Source organism: Pteropus medius, unplaced genomic scaffold (genome assembly GCF_902729225.1).
Source record: "Pteropus medius unplaced genomic scaffold, Ma_sr-lr_union100, whole genome shotgun sequence".
Lineage (NCBI taxonomy): Eukaryota > Metazoa > Chordata > Mammalia > Chiroptera > Pteropodidae > Pteropus > Pteropus medius.
In genome coordinates this window covers 46518322-46542854 of record NW_024340849.1, presented here as the reverse complement: position 1 = coordinate 46542854, position 24533 = coordinate 46518322, and the positions used below count along the sequence as shown (strand labels likewise).

General features: G+C 36.0%; 1 protein-coding gene across 5 annotated transcripts in view; it reads right to left on the bottom strand.

Moving 5' to 3' along the window:
• Positions 1–24533, bottom strand: part of PTPRM (protein tyrosine phosphatase receptor type M) — a 699551-nt gene that overhangs the window by 135702 nt on the left and 539316 nt on the right. For 3 of the 5 annotated variants that reach the window (XM_039845844.1, XM_039845843.1, XM_039845847.1), the window contains 3 exons: positions 8842–8993; positions 5118–5192; positions 32–219 (listed from right to left, as the gene is read on the bottom strand). In XM_039845844.1, the coding sequence (XP_039701778.1) occupies positions 32–219; positions 5118–5192; positions 8842–8993 (415 nt within the window). The remainder of the gene's footprint in view (positions 1–31; positions 220–5117; positions 5193–8841; positions 8994–24533) is intronic. The other 2 variants (XM_039845845.1, XM_039845846.1) reach the window with 1 other exon arrangement.

Here is a 24533-nt window from a genome sequence, read left to right as displayed (position 1 = left end):
GTAGGAGCCCTGGCGCCAAGCTTGTGCTCACCTCGTATTCCTCCTTGAAGCCGTAGCCCTCAGCACACTTCATCTGCGTGATGTGTTGAAGCAGGTCTGCTACCCGGATGGCGGGGTGGAGCTGCCCTGTCTGATAGGGCACGTCAGTCGGCTCTCGCTTTTTGTAAGTGTGGGACTGCACCAAGCTGCTGGTGTCACTGGCCATCGTGTGGGTTTCGTCTAGGAAAAGAAAGCACGGAGAAAGTGAGGGAGAATCAGCAGACTACATCAGAGTCGCTGAGAATGCTAAGAAGCGGCTGCTGACATCCCCTCGACCTCTAGCTACGATAATCCCTACAATGGCTCAGCAAAAAAGAAAAGTTAAATGTTTAGAAATTTAAATGGGATTGGCAATATTGATAGGAATGAGGCAGAAATCTTATTTTTTCTTTTTTACAAAGCAGTCCAAACGATATATTGCTTTTACAAAGCTGGTTGATAAGAACCCTTTAGCCTTTGGGTGCTAAAGTTTATAGAAGTTTCAGTCTGAAACTTCATCAAGGCCTGGTGCAAAACCAGTCTTGTATTTCTTCCAAAGATTAGTTAACTAGTTTGTATGAGGAAGTAAATAAATTCTGTACAAATGTTCTGTGAGCAAAATAAAAGTGCACAAAATGGTTTGGCTTATAAAGCTAGCAATGAGAATATGGACTTGATGCATGGAATCCAAGAGAAGGGGAAAAAGAAGAGGGAATTGTTTTGATGAGTCACTTTGCATGCTCCGGGATCAGAAAGCTTGACAAAATATCGTGGACCAACACATCACACATGGAATGTTCTACAGAGATAACATGCAGGCCGACACATAGCAGAACCCGCTGGCTTTGTCGGGATCTACAGATGAGACACACACTCCCATCCCCTCCACACCTTTTCCATGGGGTGAATGGGGGAACTTACCATTTATTGGCACTTTTAAGAAGATACATATCAGGAGAAAAGAGGAGGAGAAAAAGGAAACAGGGCATAAGCAATAGTACTGTGTGAATAATTACAGGTATTTTTTTATGTTGTGCTTCAGTTGTACAGTTAAGTTTTCTATTCATAGGTGGTCAGAGGGCAAAGCCTCAATTCTCCCATCATGTTAGGATGGAAGTGTTTAATTTAAGCACTCAATAACAAAAAGGAGGTTAACATAATTGCTTTTCATCCCCCATGAACCAAGTAATGACTAAATAAGTCTTATTTGTACTCGACACATTTTCTCGTTTGAATTTCTTGAATAAGTCAACCAAATTGTACTACAAAATTAATGTCAAAACTTGGTCAAATAAGCCTGAAGAGGCTATATTTTAATGGAAGACTACTAGCAAATTAGATTAATTAACTACAGAAATTGTAGCTATTAAAAATGTCTTATGTAGGAAAGTGCTATTCATTAAGAGTTTCCACATTCTACAGGTTAACTCATTATGATACTGAATTCCTTTAGCCGTTTAATAATTGAGGATGTGTCTCATCAAAATATAATTCTAAAGTCACTTAAAATGAGACCTTTTAAGTCAAAATTAATTTCAGGTAAAAAAATTAAAACATGAGAAAGGATATGTTCAATTTTTTTTTTTTTTTAAATTAGCGGATTATTTATCTACAGAGAATTCAGCTATGGGGTTTGTTTGTTTTTAAACTGAGAAGTTCAGCTCCAAAAGAAATTTAGTTCAAGGGCACTTGGTTAGCTTGGGCATGGTTTTGGAACTTCACTTCTATCTGCATCGCAAAGCACCTGGGGATGCATGGTATGAAAGGTGGTACACAAGTGTGTAGCTATGTCGCTGCTGCTGAAATGGCACCTGGATCACTACGAGGTGGCTAAACACACAAAGACAAAATAAAAAAGGGTGGCAAGTTGATTTTATGACTCTTTTTTTTTTTTCATTTGGATTTGCTTTGACATTTAGAAATTCCTATGTTCCCATTTAATTAGAACAGTCACAAATAAACTGGGAAATTTTCACATCAGATTTGCTTGCTGGCAACGGCCAAGCTCATAAAACGGGATACAGGATCCCTGCTGAAGTACTGAATCCATTGAGCTTTTAGCTACTCCAGCAGGAAGGTCTGTTCTTTATACTAAAATAAATGGAACATTAATTAGTTTCCCCCCTGTGCCTCTCTCGTTCCCTTAGTTCTGTACCTTTTGGGATGAACATAATTAAATGCCCTCCATTGTGGACTGACCTTCCAAACTTCCCCTAAATGAATCATTTGGGCCTTCTATGTGGATACACCAGCAACAGAGCAGTGCTTTGATCCAGAGCTAAGACGTTTTAGCCATATGGAAGCTGCAACCACTGTCGCCGTTGTATATATCATCTCCCACTGCCTGGTGACATCTTGGCCTCATCACTAGTGTGGACATGTCTTAAAGCATTTAAATACTACTAAGAACATTTAAGAAAAGAGTACTATTATCTAGTACTTAGATATTAAAGAGGGAATAGAAAGTTTCTTGTGCAATATCTGTTATGAAATTAGGTCACCTATACTAGTAAAATTCTTGATTGCACCCAAATTAGTGATTAATCTGTTCCCTCTGACTTCTTAAAAAAGAATTATTGCTGATAAAACATATCATTTGCCATTAATTTCCTATATTTGTTAAGAATTATCCACGAATTTTTTTAAAATTAAAAATTATGCCTAGGAAGAAATCAGAAATAAAGTTTCTCATTAATAGTTCTGACAGTTTTCTAAGAGCAAAGAATGAATTCTACTTATATTCTTCAATCAACTACCTTGAATTTTAAACAAACCAGCTGAAAGATCTGGAATTGAAATGAATGCTGTGTTTTTGAGGCGGGGAAGGTTCCATCCATTGATCCATCCATCTAAAATTCTATCTATTTTTTGCAAGAAAATAATGTAAAGGCATACTAAAGCTCTACACATTAGGGCACCTTAGCCTGTGAGACTATAAAGTGGAGGAATTAGAGGATTTAATTGCGCCAAGCTCCTAGTCACAATGAGCATTTATTCTTGTCTTAATGTAGATATATTTTATACAGTTTATCTTCTTTCCAGTTCCACGTGATAACCTCAATAACCCTTACTATACAATATATAGATTCACATTTGCACCAAGTAATGTGGAAGAAACAGTTCCCAAGAACTATCATTTGTTATGTTGGTACATATGTAAGCTAGACATGGTAACAGTTATTTGTCTATCTGGCTGACTTATTTTTCACAATGTACATCATTTTTGCTTCTTCAATTGTTTGTTCAAATTTTTCTCTCTCTGTAAAGTAGCCTAACCAACTTAAAAGATGTCATTAGTGTTCATAATAACAAAGCAGCGACTTTGAAAAACGATATTTGTTTAATAAGCTTATCTAAATCCTGCTGTGAAAGAAATCTGAACATTTTCTTCCCTCTGACAATAGGCGTCTCAGCCCTCCCCACTCACAGCTCCTCCAAGGTCAGACCATCTACTAGAAGAACTGCGGAATGAATGCCACAGCACACAAAGAAATTGCAAATTTTCGCCTATCAAAAGATTCTGCAAATGTCATCTGCATGTAGATTGCATTGTTCTGGTGCCTAAGATTAGCCTGTGCCCTTCACTCAGGAAAAGAATAAAAATGCAGCTTTTTCTCCTTATAGTTAGTAGTAAAAGGTGAGAGCTTTAGTGGGTTTTGTTTTTGTTAGCCACCAAAATGATGCAAATTCAAAAATTTTACTTTATGCCCATTCTTAAACTTCTGAGTTCACTTTTTCCTCAAGCAACAAATTTGCTTAAGCCCAGAAAACACCATAAGGAAAAAAAAATCACCCTCTTTGAAAAATCATAACAACTTAGAGAAAAGAGAAGCACAGGGGGAAAATTATGTTGCAAAGATATAAACCCTTGTAAAGAGAATTAGAAGGCAGAAGTCATACAGCTGAGGATGGAGCTCTAGTTATGATGAACAGTTATATATCTTGAAGTCATTTGTTAGTGGTAGAAAGAGAACACAGCCGTGATACACTCTGGTTACATATGCGTCTCAAATGCAACAGCAGCTCATGCTTGTTTGGTAATGCTATTTCATAGCCAGGTAATGACATTTCTCCTCACCCTTCTTGCACTGGACAAACAAGATTTTTTTTTCTTTAACTCTCCGCTGGGAACATTTTATACTTTCAATGCATTCTGCCCCACATTTTATTTTTAACATTTTTTTTTTTCATTTCTAGTGACATCTGATACATAATAAACCATGTGATTATAAAGTGCCATCTTGTCATTTCACTGTTGAGAACATCAGCTCCTTTGAAATTCTACTGTGTGACAGACACTTTGGAATGCTGGGGGTGCCCTCAGTGGCTCTGAGGAGGGGTAGGGGGCCAAAACTCTACTGTGATCATTTTCTGCATAACATTTGGCATAATTAGAAAAATGCTATTTTTGAAATTGAATTTTTTAGTGCTTAGCAATAAGTGAAAATAACAAGCTATTTTCACTTTTACGACTGTCACATTGGACAGAATTCAGCTTTTGGAAGTACACAGCTGAGTAATGACATACTGCGTTTTTCCCTGGGATCAGACCTGAGTTTAAATTCAGAACATAGAAAGGGAGAATACTGGAGCTGGGATTGTTCATTTGAACCCTTTGGTATCATTTTAAACATGCATGAGGCAAACCCTTTTCTGAGTGGAGACTGTTTGGAGAAAATCTTTTTATTATCTATGCCCCACCCCTACCCCAGGCCACCCACCACCCTGTGTCCTGCTTACGATCACTGCATCATATAAAATTAAAACTCCAGTCTCTTACAGAGTGGCCACTGACTTTCTAAATTACACCTGCAATAAACTATGATAAAGGGAAATGGTCTCACCTAAAATTGCAGTTGGCACAAATGGGTCTGTCATACATCATTAGCAGGTCAATGCAGAGAAAGTAAAAAGAGAAAGAACAGTAAATGATTGATGAAAGGCCCCCCATTATTCCCAAAGAAAGCCACAGAAAGCATCGGGTTATAAGATATCAAACATATTAAGCTCCTAAAGCATCATGGACAGCAAAGTGAGAACTGATTGAATCTGACTGTTGAGGGGTTATGAAAAGATGAAACAATGGAAAAATCTGTTACCTGGGTAATAGGAATTAGGCACCGATGTGCTCAGTGTATTTGTTTTCATTGTAAAGGATGATGGTGAAGACACAGCTGTAAATAAGAGAAAAGCTAATCAGCAGTTGTAATGAGGCAATACCTGAAAATATGGCACTCTGAGATCACTCACAGGGATACCAGGCTGGTGTAGACTTGACTGAAGAAACATTAGAGGTTTACTGATGTCTGTGTGGTAAATATTACCATTACCCGCTGTCTCCGGGGAATATTTGTACTTTAGAGAACAAACACTCTTTTATCACTTAAAATATTTTTCTTACCCCACAAACGAAAGGAAAAAAAAAAAAAAAAACAATAACCACAGCTGCCATTTTGAATTTATAAATTCACTAGACTTCTAACCTTTGCTTGTAAATTCTAGTATTATGCCAAACTGATTTTTCACAACCAGGAGTATGAGAATGTGTCTACACATGGTTTTAATACTTGCTAAATACTCTTCTTCCTTGTATTTTGGATATTTAGAGAACTTTCCACAATGCTATGACTGGGTCTAAGAAAAGCAAGGGTGATGTTTCATGTGTGCTATATTTAAAGCTGCATGCCTACATATTGTTCTATTCGTCTTTTCAATCCTTATAAAAATACTTATTTTTATTGGAAACATTCCTCTGAAACACTCAAGACTTAACTATTACACTTTCTATCCCTTCCTGTTATTAAGAAGAAAGTCAATCTCATCTAATTTATCTGATTCCATCAAAAGTGGGCATTTCCTATTTTTATTTTGTTAACTTGCTTCCATGTCTTAATTGATTAGTGCTTTAAAAACACTTTAATTTCATTAAATTGTAAGGATAAATGATTTGAATGTGCTTAAGTGTTCAAGCAGGTTAAATGTAAGTCTGAATCTTAACTCCTCTGATGTAGGTATATGATTTATGAGATGCTGAGTTCCTGACCCCATTATATCATTGTAATTATGGGAACAACTACCGAATTCCTATGGACATGCTATGTTATCTTTATTCTGATGACATATTATATATTTTAGCTCTCCTGGGGCAGTTCCTTTAGGACAGTGTTCTACTCGCGTTTATATTTTTAAAGTACAGTATTAGTAAATAACAGAACAGGAACCAGAACCCAGGCTACCTGTCATTTATAAGATATTTTTTCTAAAATATGGAAGTATCACATTTCTAATGCATGTTTATGGTAAGCTGCCAGGAAAGAAAAAGAGCAATTGATAAAAATAAGAACAGAAATCCTAAGTACCTATAAGACATGCTAGGGTCAGCAAGAATAACGCCTATTACCTGTAGACGTTTTTATGTGGTTGGTGAAAATGTATAAAAGCAAATAAAAATAACTATGTTTATTTTTGCCTTTTTTAGAAAGAGATATTTTAAATACTTTTGCCTTTTATTATAAAAATTAAACCCATTCCCACTCTACATACCTATTTCCCCCCTTTTTATGGATAGCTCCCATTTGCTTTGGTGGACAGATTATCCCCTGCTCTCATAAATGTGCTCGTGCTTATTTTTAAATTCTCTAGTCTCATTTCTCATTGTCTTATTTCTAAATGCTACTCACTTTCTCCCGACCTTAAAAGATCTCAGATATTCCCAGACTTGTCATAGGTTTGGGGCTGGAAGCCTAGTGGTTTAATGTACACTTTTCCTCCATCAGTAACTGCTCTTGTTTTAAAGGCATTAGGAGAGCATTATGATAAAGTTTACCATTGGGGTCACTCCTGATGGATAGAATTTGATGCGACCTACTCATTGCTCAAAGAGTGGGGGGAAAATGGAATGCTTGTTGCTGTGTTTCCTCTATTGGCTTTATTGATGGGAGACACAAAATAAGGCCTGATGGCAGATAAGCCATGGAAGCTGATGCCAGTTTCTGCAGTAGCCATCTCTGCATGAGCATTTTTGGACTTCCACAGATGCATTCACTTTTTAAAAAGTGACTCCCAAATTAAATTTCCTGTCCAGAGGCAAATATCCCCTGTTGTTCAAACTTCAAAAGCCTAGAAACTACCTATGTAGGTCTCTGCTCTTTGGGCAGGTAATTCCAAGTAAATTTATTCGTGAAGAATTTCACCATGAAATAGAAAATCTAGAATATTAATGGGTTATCTTGGAAAATAAGTGAGAATATATATCTGTGCGGTCCCTTTCATACTGACAGTCAAGAAATAATTGTAACTACAAAAATTCTAACCTTGTCTATGGTGGGAAGGAGTTCTCCTATGCCAGCCCAAAACAATTGCACAATAAGTTGCTTTATTTTGGAAGTTAAGTGCCAAATATACATACATATATATATATATATATATATATATATATAATGAAAAATATAATATTTGCTACAAAAAAGCAGATAAAATTCTATGAGAAAATGGGATGTAGTTTGTGGTGTACTGAAGCACCACAGATTCTGTCGCTTATACTGAAAATGACAGGAGAGGTCAAAGAACAATGGCCACCGATGAGGAGTGCTGGGCTGCCCACTGGCGTCAAAGCTGGGTCTCTTGAACTCCCGTTCCACCGGGCTAGTTTTGCATGTAGAATAAATAAATATGGCACTTCTAAGTAGGAATAGGTGGACAACCATAGTCACCAGAAACAGAAAGGAATAGGCAACTGAACTCTACAAAGCCTTGCTGAATGTAAGATAAAGGCTAGGCATGGGAGCAGGCATGTGTGGTGATTGGAGAGGGGAGGAGTGGATGAGAGAGAGCTACAGAATCAGAATACATCAAATGGGTGGTCAGACACAAGCACTCACTGTACAGACTGGTATCAGCCCTCTCCCCCCAGAGATCAGATTCCTGAGCTTCTCAGTCAGGAATTCTCCAGCTTTTATGTGTTTTTATTAAACACATAAAAGTAATGGTGATAGCTGCACTTTTATTCCATCCCCATGCCATCTAACATCCTGATTCACAGCCAGGGTGAGTGGCAGTCTGTGGCATAAATTTCATATGGTAAAGAGACCTCTGACCTTGAATTCAGCAGGGGCATGAACCACAGAGTCAGGCATATACCACAAGATTTACTTTTGGTCTCTGAGATCACCAGGGACACAACTGTTCTTTTTGTATTTCATAAAATCAATGTAATTGTTAGCTTCCTAAAATAATGCTTTGTACCTGGATCACAGGTGGTAGTATGAGACAGTATCAGCTGAGCTAGGTTTACCCACCTGGTGTGAAGTGTAAGACTTGTAAAGTGGAAATACAGTTTAACTTATTAATTGCCACTGATAGCCCTATAATAAAGGCAGAAACTGTCAGCTAAACAAATAAACAATTAACTTGTTATTGCCATTTAGTGAACTGTTTTATAACAGGTTTCTCTTGTGTGATTCCACACCTGGTTAGCTTACAAATAGGATCTAAAGAAAAATGATGATGAGAAGCAGGTGCCTTCTTAGAGAGGTGAGAGGCTTTGTGTCACTGTTCTCTAAGTCTTTACAGACACGTAATTGTGGCTTACTGCGCTCTCTCATCTGGTCCCATCACCTTTACAATATTGTTTCGCTCAGCAAACCATGGCACATGGAGAAGCTTCCAGGATCGTTTAAAGGTCCCGGAGAAACCAATAAGGCCTAACAATTCTCTAGGGAGTTTTTTGTTTTTGTTTTTGTTTTTTTTTTTAATCCCCAGTACTACCTGGAATTCTGGAAAACCACTGAGATGTACTGGAAGCCAAGAAATGTGTGCACTTACATCTGCCATTCAGATTGTGTGTGTCCATGAATGAGAAGGCCTCGTCGCAGTTTGTGCCTTGTTCCGCATAGCTCTTGTCCATCGAGTTCACCATCACAGTCATCTCCTGTCGGGTGCTGCTCATTGTCTCCTTCCGCTTCTTGGCTAGTTTCCTTAGGACAAAGAGTTCATTATATAGATGTGCATATGAATAGAAAATGGGGCGTTGACATGTGTACTGACAACCAGGTGACACTTCTGTCGAATTAGTCGTATTCATCCATAACACTGATTTATTGTGCCTTCTAGATATCAGGTTCTTGCCAGCTGCAGACAGACAGAGATGAAAAACACCCACTGCTTATCTTCAAATAAATCCACAGTGATATTAGGAATGTACAGCCAGCCTAAAGCATTAGTTTCCGTTCTTCCAACTATAAGCTAAATTAAAATGGCCAATGACCGTTTCGATGCAGTACAATGGAATCATTACGTATTTACTGATATGCTTCTAGTAAATAACCTTTTACTAAATTATTTTCCATATTTCCATATCTAGTGTCAAAAAGTAGATCCCTCTAGTAAATATTTGCCAAACAAAACTCTAATTATCTAAGGATGAATCTAAGAGGCATATGGTAGAACTAAAGAACAAAGCTAGGCGAGGAGTAAAGAAAGTATAATTGGAGTGTGTGGCTAAGGGGAGCAGGCTGTCACACAGAGCCTACGCAGAAGAGAGGAGCTCAGGTCTCAGAAGTATTGAAGGGGAATATCCTGAATTCTCAGATGACACTGGACCAAATCTCAAATGAACCCAAATTAGTTCCCATGAAAGTTTGTCAACAGAGCAGAAAGCAAAAAAATTCAAGTTATTGGCTCCCTTGGAAAATTTAGCAGCAGAGTAAGTCTCCTTGTTCCCTCCCTCAGTGGAAGAGAGTGCAAAAGTCTGAGGAAGACAGTTCTTTTGGAGGCAGTTTAACATTGACCTCTATATCCTTCTCATTGACCACCAAAAGTTCATAATCTAAAGTCACATATAAACTGGACAAGAGCTGTAAACCTAAGGGAAACTGACATACAAATAAACAGATAAGACACATTTTTATAGCTCTTATTACTGGAAGCTGTTTTATGCACCCAAGGTAGACAAGAATAGAATTACAGACATTTAAAGAGAAGGTATAAAGTGAGAAGGCTTAAGAGGACCATGGCACCATAATACCAAAAATATTATGTCCCAAAATATCTTAATTCTTCCTAAGCACCTAGCAACATTTACAAAAGAAAATGGCAGCTATTTCTAGTAAATTATCTTGACTCTGATTGACCTAGGACAGAGTAAAATTTAAAATAAGTCACATAATCAAAATTACCCCCATATTAGGTGATTACTAATGCCACGTAAGGCACTGACAACATTTGACCATCTGGATAATCTTTATTATCATTTCCAAATGCCACATAATCCAAATGCTTTCTTGCCTGTAGTTAATCTTCTAATATTGTACTTTAAAGTCAGAAGTGTTTCATTAAAAGTTGCCCTTTTTATTGATAAAAGTTGTTGGAAAAATACACTTTTTAAACAGAAAAATAAAAATAATCTATAACTTCTACGACAATGTTAAAGTTGCAAAGTAAGCCAATGTGGCTCCTCTGGGCACTGGCATTCCTCCCTCATAAGTGTGCAGGCCATGACTGTCTTTCCAGAGCCCCCTTTTCTCTAGCCAACATGCTAGTGTGAGAGGCAGAGCCTGGGTTCGGATGTTCTCAACAGGTGTTCTGGATAGCGGCAGCACCAGGCTCAAGCTCCACAGCTGTGGTAACAATGACATACTTTCTCTTCCCTTCTGAATCTACTAGCTCATTGGAAAAGCATTCTTAGGCCAGGTCTCCCCAGGAACATGGAAGTAACGGACTGGGATAATTAATTCCATAATTCAGGCAACACATTTCCATTTTGCTGGAATTTCTTTGATTTGCCTCAAACTTATTTATACAGATAACTGCCTCAATATTTCTTTTTGTTCTGCTATGAAGAAAAGCAAAGTCAAGTTCATCAGACTTCCTCTTTGTCTTTCCTTGCTTATATTCCTCTAATCCTTACAGGTTAGAAAATGACAGTGAATGTGTTTCTGGTGTTGTTGGTGGGAGGTGGTGGTGGATAAGGGGATGTGTGCACCAATATAAGCTAAGCTTGAACTGGAAAAGCTCTTTCTCCTTTCTGAACCTCCATATGTTTGAACTAATTTCAGTGATGTTATGTTACATACTTCATTGGTGGTGATCTTCCTTAAGCACAAAAGAAGCTCCCCTAAGGACTCATGAGAGCCTGTTCAAATCAAACAGTGGTCCAGACAGAGACAAACAGCTTTAAGCTCATGTCCATTAAGCACATGTTCTATGTCCATGAACCTTCTTCAAAGTCCAGCTCACAATGTTCCCAGCAAGCCTTTCTGCATTAACCTTAACTTTCACCACGACTTTATTTGCATCAAATGTCACAAACACAAATATCTCACCAGGGCCAGATAGATTACATAAGTGAGTGAAGTAGGTGTAAGACGATAAGGAGTGGTGGAGACTGGAGAAATGGAAGGAGGAAACAGCGACTCTGCTCCAACAGACTGATGCCCTATGGAGGTCCTAGACATTGTAAATTTCAGGAGAAACCAGAAATCCAGATATTACGTGAACTCTTTTGTGTCGTTAAAGAATTCAAATTTAAAAAACAAACTACAATGTGGCCCAAACAAAGCAGGTTTGTGGACACTTCTGCTCTCCATTAATAACAGCACTTAGAAAATTGTATTGTAATGGAAGAGAGTGGAAACTAATATATAATACACAACTACTATATGACGGTACTCTATAAATGTCATCTCATTTAATCCTAGTAAACTTGTAAGAGCTGTTCTTTCTTCCTGTTTTACGCATGAGGGAAATGAGTCTCAAGGAAGTTAGGCAACTTGTCCAAATGGTGGAGTGGGATTGCACCCCAGATCTCTCTAGAGATATTTCTAGAACAGTGTGCTATCTCTAGTAAAGTAATTCATTAATTTACATTTCCTTACAGTTACATTATATCACCAAATTGCTTTCAAGTATAAATACTCTATCACTCCATAACTAAATATTATGCTTCGAAAAAGTAGTATTAATTTACTAATACCTAGCCAATGCTTTACAGAAAGCAGGTGGCATCCAATATGCTTGTTAATTAAATTAATCATTGTCATACTAAAGCATTAATAAGGAGAATTTTTTTATAACCTACTTATCAAAAGTATCTTGCCTGGTTATGAAGATTTTGAGTTGTTGCTTGGGATCTTCATTTGTTCATATACACACTAAATGCTGTAGTACATAATTACAGATAGTTGAGGAAGTTTAGATTTGGAATTGAGGGTTGAGAATAACTCAATAAATTCGAGTTTTCTCTTCCTCTTTTGCTCTATTTATCCTATGGGCTTGGGGTTTCAGATCTGTTTTTTTAAGTGTAAACTTTGAAAACTGTCAGAAAAACTTTGTGAACTTAATGAAATAAAGTGTTTTGTGCAGGGAAACTCATAAAGTGGAAGCAATTTTCTTTGCAATCTTATCTAAAGACACAAGTAAATTTATTTTCCATTTTGATTTTTAAGAAATGGTTTAACTATTTTGACCACAAATATCCAAACTTGTACTACATGAATCTCAAAGGCCCTTAGTAATAAAAAATAAATAAAAAAAAAATTCCTACCAAAACCAAAAAACGGATGAAGCTTGAAAGTCATCGCTCTGTCTTAACAACAAATAAAAAGCAGAACAAACTGAAAATCAACAACTCTTCTTAGATTCATCAGATAATTGAGGTCATAGGACAAACCTCTCCCCCCGCCTCCAATTACAGAAACAAACAGGTGGATACAGAGAATCACAACTCACCTGACCAGAAATCCATGGGCAGAAATCTCTGAGAACCAGCAATGGGGTAGAAAAACCTAAATTGTAATTGATGTATTACTGGAGGTCAATATGGACAAATGAGAGCTATAAACTCCAAGGGGTCCAGTCTTAGGAGGACCTCCAGGAGCCCTATGGGATCCTCACAGTAAAGACTGAAGAAAAAGAATCCCCTAGGGCCTCTGTCAGAAGGATTGGGAAAGTAACCATTTAAAAATACACCCAGAGCATCCTATGTTTCTTAAAAGAGCTTGCCCTCAAGAAAAACTTTTTACTAGAACCTAACTTGCTGGGGTTTTATCAGAGACTAATCTGGATGAAGGGAAATACCCAACTCCAGATCCCTTCAGCTATTCTGTTCCATCCAAGGGAGATGAATGGGAAGCACTTGTGAAGGTCATTGTCCAGAGACACAAGTTCACTAGAAGACTGAGACCTAATCATAAGAATATAGAATGCTTTCCCGTCCCTCATACCTTACTATGCCACAATACTAAAGCCCTATTTACAGCAGTTTCTTTAACTCGGTACATTGAATTTGGCTTTCAATAGTTAATTACAAGGCATATTAAAAGGCAAAAAATCCCCACAATTTGATGAGACAAAGCAAGCACTGGAATCAGACTTAGATATGACAGGAATGTTGGAATTATCAGACTGATAATTAAAAAAAATTATGCTGAATATGCTGAGAGCTCTAATGAGAAAAGTAGACAACATGGAGGAACAGATGAATAACAAAAGTAGAGATGGCAGTTCTAAGATTGAATCAGAAAAATATGCTAGAAAAAAATTAGAGAAAACGCTGCAACAAAAATGAAGAATTCCTTTGATGGGCTCATTAATACAGTGGGCATGGCTGAGGAAAGAATCTCTGAGCTTGAGAATGTCACAATAGAAACTTTCAAAACTAAAAAGCAAAGGAAAAAAAAAAGATAAACAAAAGAATAATCCAAAACCAATGGATAACTATAAATGGTGTAACATACGTGTAGAGAATAAAGGAGAAGAAAGAAATAGAAGCAATATATCAAGCAATAGTAACTGAGATCCACTCCCCACCCAAATTAATCTCAGACACCAAAACACGTATCCAAGAAGCTCAGAAAACACCAAGAAGGAAAGACCAAAAATCTCTACATAGACATATCATATTCAAACTTCAGAAACACAAAGATAAATAATAACTCTTGAAAGAATCCAGAGAGAGAAAATACCTTACCTAAAGAGAATCTGAGATAAGACTTATCTTTCTCCTCAGAAATCATATGAGCAAGAGAATGGAGTAAAATATTTAAAACATTGAGAGGAAAAAAACCCTCACTGACTTAGAATTCTGTGTCCTATGAAATTGTCCCTCAGAAGTGTAGAAAAATACTTTCCTTTCAGACAAAAATTGAGGTAATTTGTTGTTAATAGACCTGCCTTGCAAGAAATGTTAAAAGAAGTTCTTCAGAAAGAAGGAAAATGACATAAGTCAGATATCTGGGTCTACATGAAGAAAAGAAGAGCATTAAAAAAGGAATAAGGGAAAGTAAAATAAAAATTTTTATTTTTCTTATTCTTAATTGATCTAGCAGATAATTTGTTCAAAATAATAATAGCAACAATATATTCGACGATTATAGTTTATATATAAGTGAAATGGATGACAGCAATGATAAAAGAAACAAGAGAGAGAAATTAAAAATACTTTGTTATTATAAATTAAAACTATTTGTGGTGCAGTATGGTGTTTTTCAAAAATGGACTTGGATTAGTGGTAAATGTATATTGCTAACTCTAGGGCAACACTGAAAAAAGTAAAAAAAAAGAAACTTCAAGAAAGGAGAAAAAAATGGAATGATATAAAATGCTCAATTAAAACCATAAAGGCAGATAAAGGATGGAAGACAAACATAGGGACATAAAAGCTGGTTAATAAATAGAAAACACTAAAAAAATGGGGTAGAAAGTAATCCAATTATATAAATAATCATTTAAAAAGTCAATGGTCTAAATACACTAATTAAAAGACAGAGATTATAAGAGTGGATCAGAAAACAAGACCTGGCTAATATGTTGTCAGCAAGAAACCCACTTTAAAAATAAAGATACATATAGATTAAAAGTAAAGAGATAGAAAATGATCCAGTATGTTAATATTAATCAAAAGAAAGCAGAAATACCTATATTAATTTCACAGCAGATATAAGAGCAAGGAAAAGTATCAGGACAAAGAAAGGCATTACATAATGACAAAGGGGCCAATTCTCCAAGATGTAACAAAATTTAATGTGTGTATGCTTAACAACAGAGCATCAAACTATATGGGACAAAACTGATAGAAATGCAAGGAGAAATAGATGAATGCACTACAATATTTGGAGACCTCAACATCTTTCTATCAGTAAGGGACAGATCCATAAGGCAGAAAATCAGTAAGAACATAGTTGAGCTCAACAGCGTCATCAATCAACTTGATATAATTGACATCTATGGAATACTTCATCTGAAAATACTAGAATCCACATTTTTCTTAAGTTCACAGAGAACATTCACAAAGATAGGCCACATTGTGGGCCATAAAACACACTCTCAAAATTCAAAGGAATAGAAACCACGTAATGTATGCTCTCAGACCATAATTGAATTAAATTAAAAATCAGTAGAGAAATATAGCTGGAAAATACCACAATATGTAGAGATTAAACAGTACCCCTCTTAACACATGAGTCAAAGAATAAATTTCAGGAAAATTTTAAGAAATAGTTTTAACTACATGAAAATAAAAATAAAACTTACTAAATTTCTGACATGCAACAAAAAGTGCTCAGAGAGAAATTTATGTCATTGAATCAAAATATTAGAAAGGAATAAATAGCTAAAATAAATAATCTAAGCTTCCATCTAAGGATAAAAAGAGCAAATTAAATCCATAGTAAACAGAATTAAAGAAATAATAAAAATTAGAGCACAAATAAAATTAAAAACAGCAAATCAACAGAGAAAATTAATAAAAACAAAAGCTGGTTCTTTGAAAATATCAATAAAATTGATAACCGTCTAGCCACGCTCTCTAAGGAAAAAAGAGAGAAGACACACATTGCTAAAATCAGAAACAAAAGAGGACATCACTACAGATCTCATGGTTATTAAAAGGATATTAAATAAATGCTATTTACTATTCTATAACCACAGTTTGATAACTTAGATGAAATAGATCAATCTCTTGAAAGACACAATCTGTCGAAAGCCAAATAAATAGAAATGGACAGTATGAATAGGCCTATTTCTATTAAAGAAATTGAATCAATAATTAATAACCTTCAAAAACAGAAAGCAATAGGCTTAGCTGGGTTCACTGGTGAATTGTACCAAACATTAAGGGAGAAATTATACCAGCTCTCTACAATCTCGTCCAGGAGATGAAAACAGTGGGAATACCTCCTAATTTTATGAGGTCATAATTACCCTAATACAAAAATAAAACAGAGAGATTACAAAAAAAAAAAACTATAGTCAATATCTTTCATGAACATAGACATAAAAGTCCTCAACAAATTGAATCCAATAAAGTATAAAAAGAATTCCATATAAGGACCAAGTAGGATTTGTTTCAGGTATACAAGGCTGGTTAAACACCCAAACATCATCTAATACAATCCATCACATCAACAGGCTAAAGAAGAATCACATGATGATATCAACAGATGCAGAAAAAAAAAATATGTAACAAAACTTAATACCCATTCACAAGAAAAAGCTCTTAACAAACTAGGAATAGAGGTGGAATTTCCTCAACTATATAAAGAACATCTACAAAAACGTACATTTAACATCATACACTTAATGGTGGGAGACAAAGTTTTCCTGCTAAGATCAGGGATAAGGCAAGGATGTCTCCTCTCACTATCTCTATTCAACATTATACTGGAAACCCTAGCTAACGCAGTAAGACAAGAAGAAATGGTACACTGTTTAGGAAGGAAGAAATGAAATTGTCTTTGTTTGCAGATGATATGATTGTCTATTTATAAAATATAAAAGAATTTACAAAAAAAGCTCCTAAAACTGACAAGCGTTTATAGCAAGACTGCATAATTAAGGGTGCATAGCAAGGTTAAAAATCAATCATTTTCCTACATACCAGTAGTGATATATAGGAATGGAATTTTAAATAAAAAACACAATGCCATTTATATTAGCATTCCCCAGAATGAACTACTTAGGTATAAATTTAATAAATATTATAAGATCTACATGAGGAAAAACTCTGATGAAGGAAATCAAAGGAGAACTAAATAAATGTAGTGGTAATTAATGGATAGAAAAACAATATTATCAAGATATGAGTGCTTCCCAACTTGATCTATGTAATCTCAGTCAAAATTTTAGCAAGTTATTTTGTGAATAGCAACAAAATGATTCTAAAGCTTATATGGAGATGCAAAAGACCTAGACTAGCCTACATGATATTGATGCTTAGAAGACTGATATTACACGACTTCAAGACTTACTTTAAAGCTATAATAATCAAGACAGTGTAGTACAGGTGGAAAAACAGACAAATAGATCAATGAGACAGAATAGAGTCCAGAAAGAGATAGATACAAATACAGTCAACTGATTTTTGACAAAGCAAAGGCAATACAATGGAGAAAAGATAGTCTTTTCAATAAATGGTGCTGAAACAATGGTACATCAAACATGCAAAAAAAAAAAAAAAAAAAGAATGTAGACACCAGACTTACACCCTTCATAAAAATGAACTCAAAATGGGTCATATACCTAAATGTAAAACATGTTAAGTAGAAGATAACAAAAGAGAAAATTAGATGACCTGGTCTTTGGCAATGATTTAGTAGATAAAACATCAAAGGCATGATCCATGAATAAAATAATTGATAAGTTCGACTTTATAAAAATTTTAAAAGTTCTGCTCTGTGAAAGACACAAGAGAATGAGAAGACAAGTCACAGACTGAGTAAAAATATTTGCAAAAGCCATATCTGATAAAAAAAAACTGTTATCCAAAATATACAAAGAACTCTTAAAACTCAATAAGAAAACAACCCGATTAAAAAATGGTCAAAAGATCTTAACAGAAACCTCACCAAAGTAGATATATAGATGGCAAATAAGTCTATGAAAGGATGCTCTGTATCATATGTCATCAAGGAAATGCAAATTAAAATAACAAGATGCCATCATGCATCTATTTGAATAACCTAAATCCGGATCACTGACACTACCAAACGCTGGTGAGGATGTGGAGTAACAGGAACTCTCATTCATTGCTGGTGGAAATGCAAAGTGGTACAGCCACTTTGGAAGACAGTATGGCAGTTTCTTATAAAACGTACTCTTACCATACAATCCAGCACTCATGCTCCTTAGTATTTACCTAAAAAGAGTTGAAGACTTATGTCCACACAAAAACCTGTATAAAGAAATTTATAGCAGCTGTATTCATAATTGCCAAAACTTGGAAATAACCAAGACTCCCTTCAGTAGGTGACTAGATAAATAAACTGGGGTATATCCTGACAATGGATAGGAAATCAATTATTCAGTGCTAAAAAGAAATGACCTATCAGGCTACAAAAAGACATGGAGGAAACTTAAATGCATATTACTAAGTGAAAGAAGCCAATCCGAAAAGGCTACATATTATATGACTCCAACTATATGATATTCTGGAAAAGACAAAACTGTGGTACAGTCAAAAGATGAGTGTTTGCCAAGGAGGGAAGAGGATATGACTAAGCAGAGCACAGAGGATTTTTATAGCAGTGAAACTATTCTGTGTGTGATACCATAGTGGTGGATACATGTCATTATATAGTTGTTAAAAACCATAGTATGTGCAACAAATAGCAAGAGTAAACTAATGTAAAGTATGAAATTTAAGTGATAATGATGTCAGTGTAGGTTCATCAGTTGTAAGAAACGTACCATTCTGGTGCAGGATGTTGACAATGGGGGAAGCTGTCTCTGTTGGGGGCAGAATGTATATGGAAACTCTCTGCTCTCTTGTATTTTCTGCTCAATTTTGCTGTAAACCTAAAATTGCTCTAAAAAATAAAATTAAATGCAATACTACCTAGAAAAAAATTAGAGGGAGAAAAAAGTAGTTACAACTTTAAATCTCCAAACTAGAACAAAAATGGGAAAGGAGAGAAACGTGGGATGAATTCAAATTAAAGGGATGGTCTTTCATGCTTATTATATTCCAATATTTCTATTAAATTTCTTTCCTAGTGTAAAAATAAAAAAACAAGCAATGGGGGTGAGAAAAATAGAAGTAAGCTTCTTGGTAAGTTATTATCTATATGACAGATATGAACCAGAACCAGTAAAGAAAACACGGTGAAGAAGTAAGTCTTCAGTAATGTGTCTGATGAAAGGAAGAGCTGCAGGACAGATGGCTGCCATTAGGAGACCCAAGTGCAGCAGGATTGGGTGGAAAGCAGGAATAACTCCTCTCCTATTTTCCTCTCTGAAATCAACGTGAGTCGCAATTGTGAGAGGATCAGGATAAAAGGGCATGTTTGCCATGGGTAATCATGCAGATTCAAGAAGAAGAAATCCAAAGATCAACCTCAGCATAGACCCTAGTGTCAAGCCCTAGAATGAACGTGCCTCTTAAGAAGGACCCCTGGTGGCTAACTGGGCTCAAATTTATGAACAGAGTTTAGTAGTTATTGTTAAACAGGGACCTCTCATGCTCTCTGTGCTTTAGGGAAAGCTATACCGAGTTAGCCACTTCCTGCATGATGTTTCTGCCATCTGAGCTGACCCTTATAAAAGAGCTCCTAGGCTTATAAATCAACCAATGGGCTGAAGATCTGCCTCAGCTAATTGGAGTTGTGCTGCTATAACCTCATTTTAATCTTCACTGACCAATCAGGATGATGCTATTTGGACCAAGCAAACTGTGAGGATTTGAAGTGCTCATTTCCACAGAAATGGATTAATCAGGACCGAGAACAGGCACTCTTCTCTATATAAGCCAGCTTTGCTTCTGCCACAAAGAGTGTACTTTCAGTTTCCACCAAAGACCGTATTTCTCTGGCTAGAGCTGAAACACCAGGGCTGGAGCTATAACACCCAAGATGCTTCGCCCGAGCTGCCTCGCCCCAGCTGCTTTGACTGAGCTGTTTCATAGCCTAGCTGTACCACAGCTGAGATATTTAACAGGTTAACTGTTTTCACTGAGTAAAGCCTCACCACACCCCACAATTGGTTACTCTTGTTGATGCTGAATTGGTGATGATGATCTTCGGTTGACACTAATCACATTCCTAGTTTATTGCAATTCAGGATTATAGACCATCGTTCACCAAAGAGCATGACTGCTCCCTCTCCCACATCTGTCAGAGACCCTGGGTCATGTCAACAAAGATCATGTCTGAAAAATGACTTAGTAGCGCTGATCTGAAGGTCAGCTGTTGGCTGTAGAAAAGGTGTCTTCATTTTTAAGTTATCTGTCATTTAAAATTCTACAGGGATGGCAAAACTTGAGGATTTGTGTCTCATGGAGATATAAGTATGAAAAGGCAAATGAATTTTTGGTGTTGGCCTCTAAAATTAAGTGTGTGCTTAGATTTAATTAAGGACTGAGGTAGATGCTGGAACCAAAAAGAAGTATTTAATTTTTCTCACAGTAGGGATGAAATAGATACTGCTCGAGTCAAAGAATGCATATATTATACCAAATTGCCACGATCCAGCTTAATAAACCTAAATGAATAAGAGGCTGTCGCCTTAAAGATGGATCTGTGAGGATTACCAGATAACATTTTTAAAGGTAAAATTTTAAGAAAATACCTCGGTGGTCTGACATTTAATTATTTCAATTCGAACTAGCAACAAATAGCTGATAGAAAAACAAAAAGAATACACAAACTTATGTAGAACTTCAGATAAGCCAGGCCCTTCATGTTCATTAACTCTCTTAATTCTTACAACAGTCCAGTGAGTAAATCACTATTATTTCCCTATCTTAGAGAGGGAAACTGAGGCACAGTGGCATTAAGTTGCCCAAAGCCACATGGCTATAGAACTGTTGGCATCTGGCATTGCTTTCCGATGTTGGATAAAATCATCTGCATGAAATGATCATTGGCGTCACTAACCAAACTTTGATTGCTTAAGTCTGGACACTCAAAATAAAGGCTAGCTGGAACTTTATAGTTGTTGATGGAGGTAAGAGTGTTCTTCTAACATTGCTGCTAACTCTATCATCACTTAAGAAATCTATTCAACCAGCTTCTTATTCAACACACAGCACTATGAAGTGTACTCATTACCTATCCAGCTGCTTTTGGTTTTCATTGGCTAGTAAATATGGCATGTGTTTATCACAAAGAATGTAGTTTCATGTTAAGACAAGTTAGGATTTTGATCTTTGTTAGGTCTGTGTTTCAGAGTTTACCTCTTGACCATGTGATCAGATAAAATGATTGGCCAATGTGGCTAAAGGAAGACTGGAAGGCGAGCTTGGACATTTACCTTTCTACCCTGCAACTGAGAAGTGAGGGCAGATTTTATTAACATATCACTTTAGTTTGCAGCTTTACAATGGGTAACCTAGTGGCAAAGATAACCTCAAATGCTTCATTGGCAAGTCAGAGTGTCTGAAAATGAACACACGCCAGGGCAACAGAAGCAAAGAACCATGTGGATCTCTTAGGCAAATAGCTGTCAGGCTCTCTCTTTGTATACATGTACGTACGCATAGATAACCATGTGCATTTCATGTTGAAGAGGCTCAAATTAGAGTTATATTACACACAGTTAAAAAAAATGTCTTTCTCAAACTTGAAGGTTGAAAATGAAATATTTAGAAAAGGCTGACTTTCAAAACAAGTTGAAATTACATGTTTTACAATCTAGGATCACTTCAAAATATGACACATATCTTTTATATGACTGACCATAATCATTATTATTATCATGAGTTACAATAAATAAGGAGGTTGGGATCCTTATGTTATTTATTGGAACAAAAGTCATAGACTCATGTTAAATCAACATGTGAAAACAAAAATAATTTCAATAACATAAATAAAACTATTTTTATTTTTTGGAATTAACAAAATTAAGAATAGAGCCTCCTATTTTCTGGAGGAAGCCCAAGTACCTAAATCTTTTTAATAGTACAGTGTTAGATTAAAAGGAAATTTTTCTTCACTCTCGAATTTCAAAAGGACCTCTGATTAGAAAGCATTATCCATATCTGTTTTGAGAGCCGTTGTTTTTATTTTCATCCAATAGGTATTTTACTATGTTTCTAGACAAATGTTAATGTCAGCTGGATGAGAGCAGGACTTTTTGCCTCTTCTGTTCGCTATGTATCCTGTCCTAGAACTGTGTCTGGCCCTTAAAAATTATTTCTGTTTTTTCCTATTATTCTGATTAACCATAATACCTCATTTTCTGATCATAAAAAATACTTAATGAACATCATTGTGTGTGAGAGACACAGACAGACAATGACTGATGCACACCTAAGGACTCTGAAGGTTGCTGGCTCAGATACATACTTGCCACAGCTTAATCCCATGGTGTCAGCTTTTAAATTTGTGGAAAGAATGAAAAGGATCCTTGTAGTTGAAAACACAAAACTGGTTCATGGATATAGATATTTCATCTTTGTTTTCTTTTAAAGGATGTAGAGAAATTTAAAATTTTTTTTTTTTTTGGGTAACTTGAATTTAACATTATTCATATAACAGCCTTGGAAGAAACCCTTTGGTCTAATCCTGAAATGCATTTAATTATCACTCTCCTTCATTTTTACCTATGTGCTTGGGTATCTTCCCTACTCCCCTCGGTTATCTTTTCTACCAAGGAGAAATTCCTTGTGAGCCCCACTTGTCCCCATTTCCCCGCTTACTCTACATTTGGCTCATGTGTCCCAAGGGTGAGAACTTCTCTTTGCTATTTGATGCTGTTTTAAGCTGGGCTACTTTGAACACATGCTGCAGCAATGTCCAAGAAATGCATATACATTCTGCTCTGCAAGCTCCATCTGTAGATAGAGCCCTCCTGACAAAAACATCCTCCACTAGGGAATAACTTACAGCTCATACGAGCACCTAAGGTAATTTCCCAAACCAGCTGAAAATTTATAAACACTAAAAAAATCAGCAGTAAAAATAATAGATGCAGTATCTGTCATCCTTAGTAATATTTTGTCTAGTTTTATTTCTCACTTTAGGGCAATAAGAACCCAGAGGGATGGGAATCAGTGATGACACAAAAAATATGAAACAGGTACAATCCACAACAGAACAAAATGGGAATAAAGTAACATTAATGATTGTGAGTCTCGCTCAGTCAGCTTATGTTGCTGAATTCTGTGTGTGCACATTATCTTGAAATTTAATGGTTTCAAAAATGTCACTCTGCAGCAAGACTAAATTGGTATACCGTCGATCCTCTATCAGACTATAAATACAAGTGAGAGAGGAATTTTTAATGTATGTCATATTGGAATAGTACCTCCAGTTTCCTCTTTACTAAGTTTGTTAAGCTCACTAAAAAATTAGACTGCCTCTGTCTAATAAAAACAGAGCAAGTCATTGGTGTCAGTACATAGGGAAATCAGAGCTCAATAAACAAGAAAATTGCATATTCTGTATCTTAATTTAAACAGTGACATTATCATAAAATCCAAGTGACCCCTTAGATTAGCACAGCTAATTATCCAGAAAGCTCATAAACATATAGGATGAAAGTTTTAAAAATCATTCAATTTCATGTTTAAAATGTGGTTGCTGATAAATTTATTCAGAAGCAAAAACAACCTGTTTCTTTCAGGGCTCTAGCAACCTGCATGGAACATAGCAACTAAAAGAGATTGCTCCAGAAGCACTAGCTTTAACCCAGGACAGGATGTCCCCATGTGCTAGGATCCAGATCTCATTCACTAGGCAGAATGGCCATCGAAGATGTTCACCTCTTGTTCCCAGAACCTGTGAGTATATGTTAGATTATATGGGAAAGGGAATTAAGGCTGCAGATGAAATTGAGATTGCTAATCAACTGATCTTAAAGTAGGAAGATTATCCTAAATTATCTGGGTAGCCCAATGTAATCACAGGACACTTAAGCGACATAACAATAGATCAGAGAGATGTGGTATGAGGACTCAATCTCCCTTCCTGGTTTTGAAGACAGAAGAAGGAGCCACAAGCCAAAGAATGCGGGTGATCTCTAGAAACTGAAAAAGGTAAGAAAATAGATCCTCCCCTGGAGTCTCCAGAAAGGAACACCCTGCTGACACCTTGATTTGAGCCCAGTGAGACCTTTGTTGGACTTCTAACTTACATATCGTGAGATAATAACTTGTGTCATTTTAGTCATTAAGCTTATAGAAATTGTTACAGCAGCAATAGGAAACAAATACAAAGGCATTTAATCAGTGTCTAGAATTTTAATATTTTAGTGCTTATGGGCATTCCTATGGTCATTTGACCATTTCGTCTTTCTGAAACACCTATTTATCTATCAACTATTCTTCCCAACACAGACCTAGATTTTCTGATCAACTTATCTTAAGCGATTATTACATTATTGCCAAAAATACCGCTTTCTCTGCAGAAAAATGTAAAAACAAAAATCACACTTTAAAAATCTTTACCTCTGATTCTGAATTAGTAAGTTTCTCTTTTTTACAGATAAAGATATCAAAACAAACTAGATTTTATTACTTTGGTACACTGGTAGTGAAAGGTTCTTACTTTCAATAAAAACATGAAAAGCAAATAATTTAGCCTTTC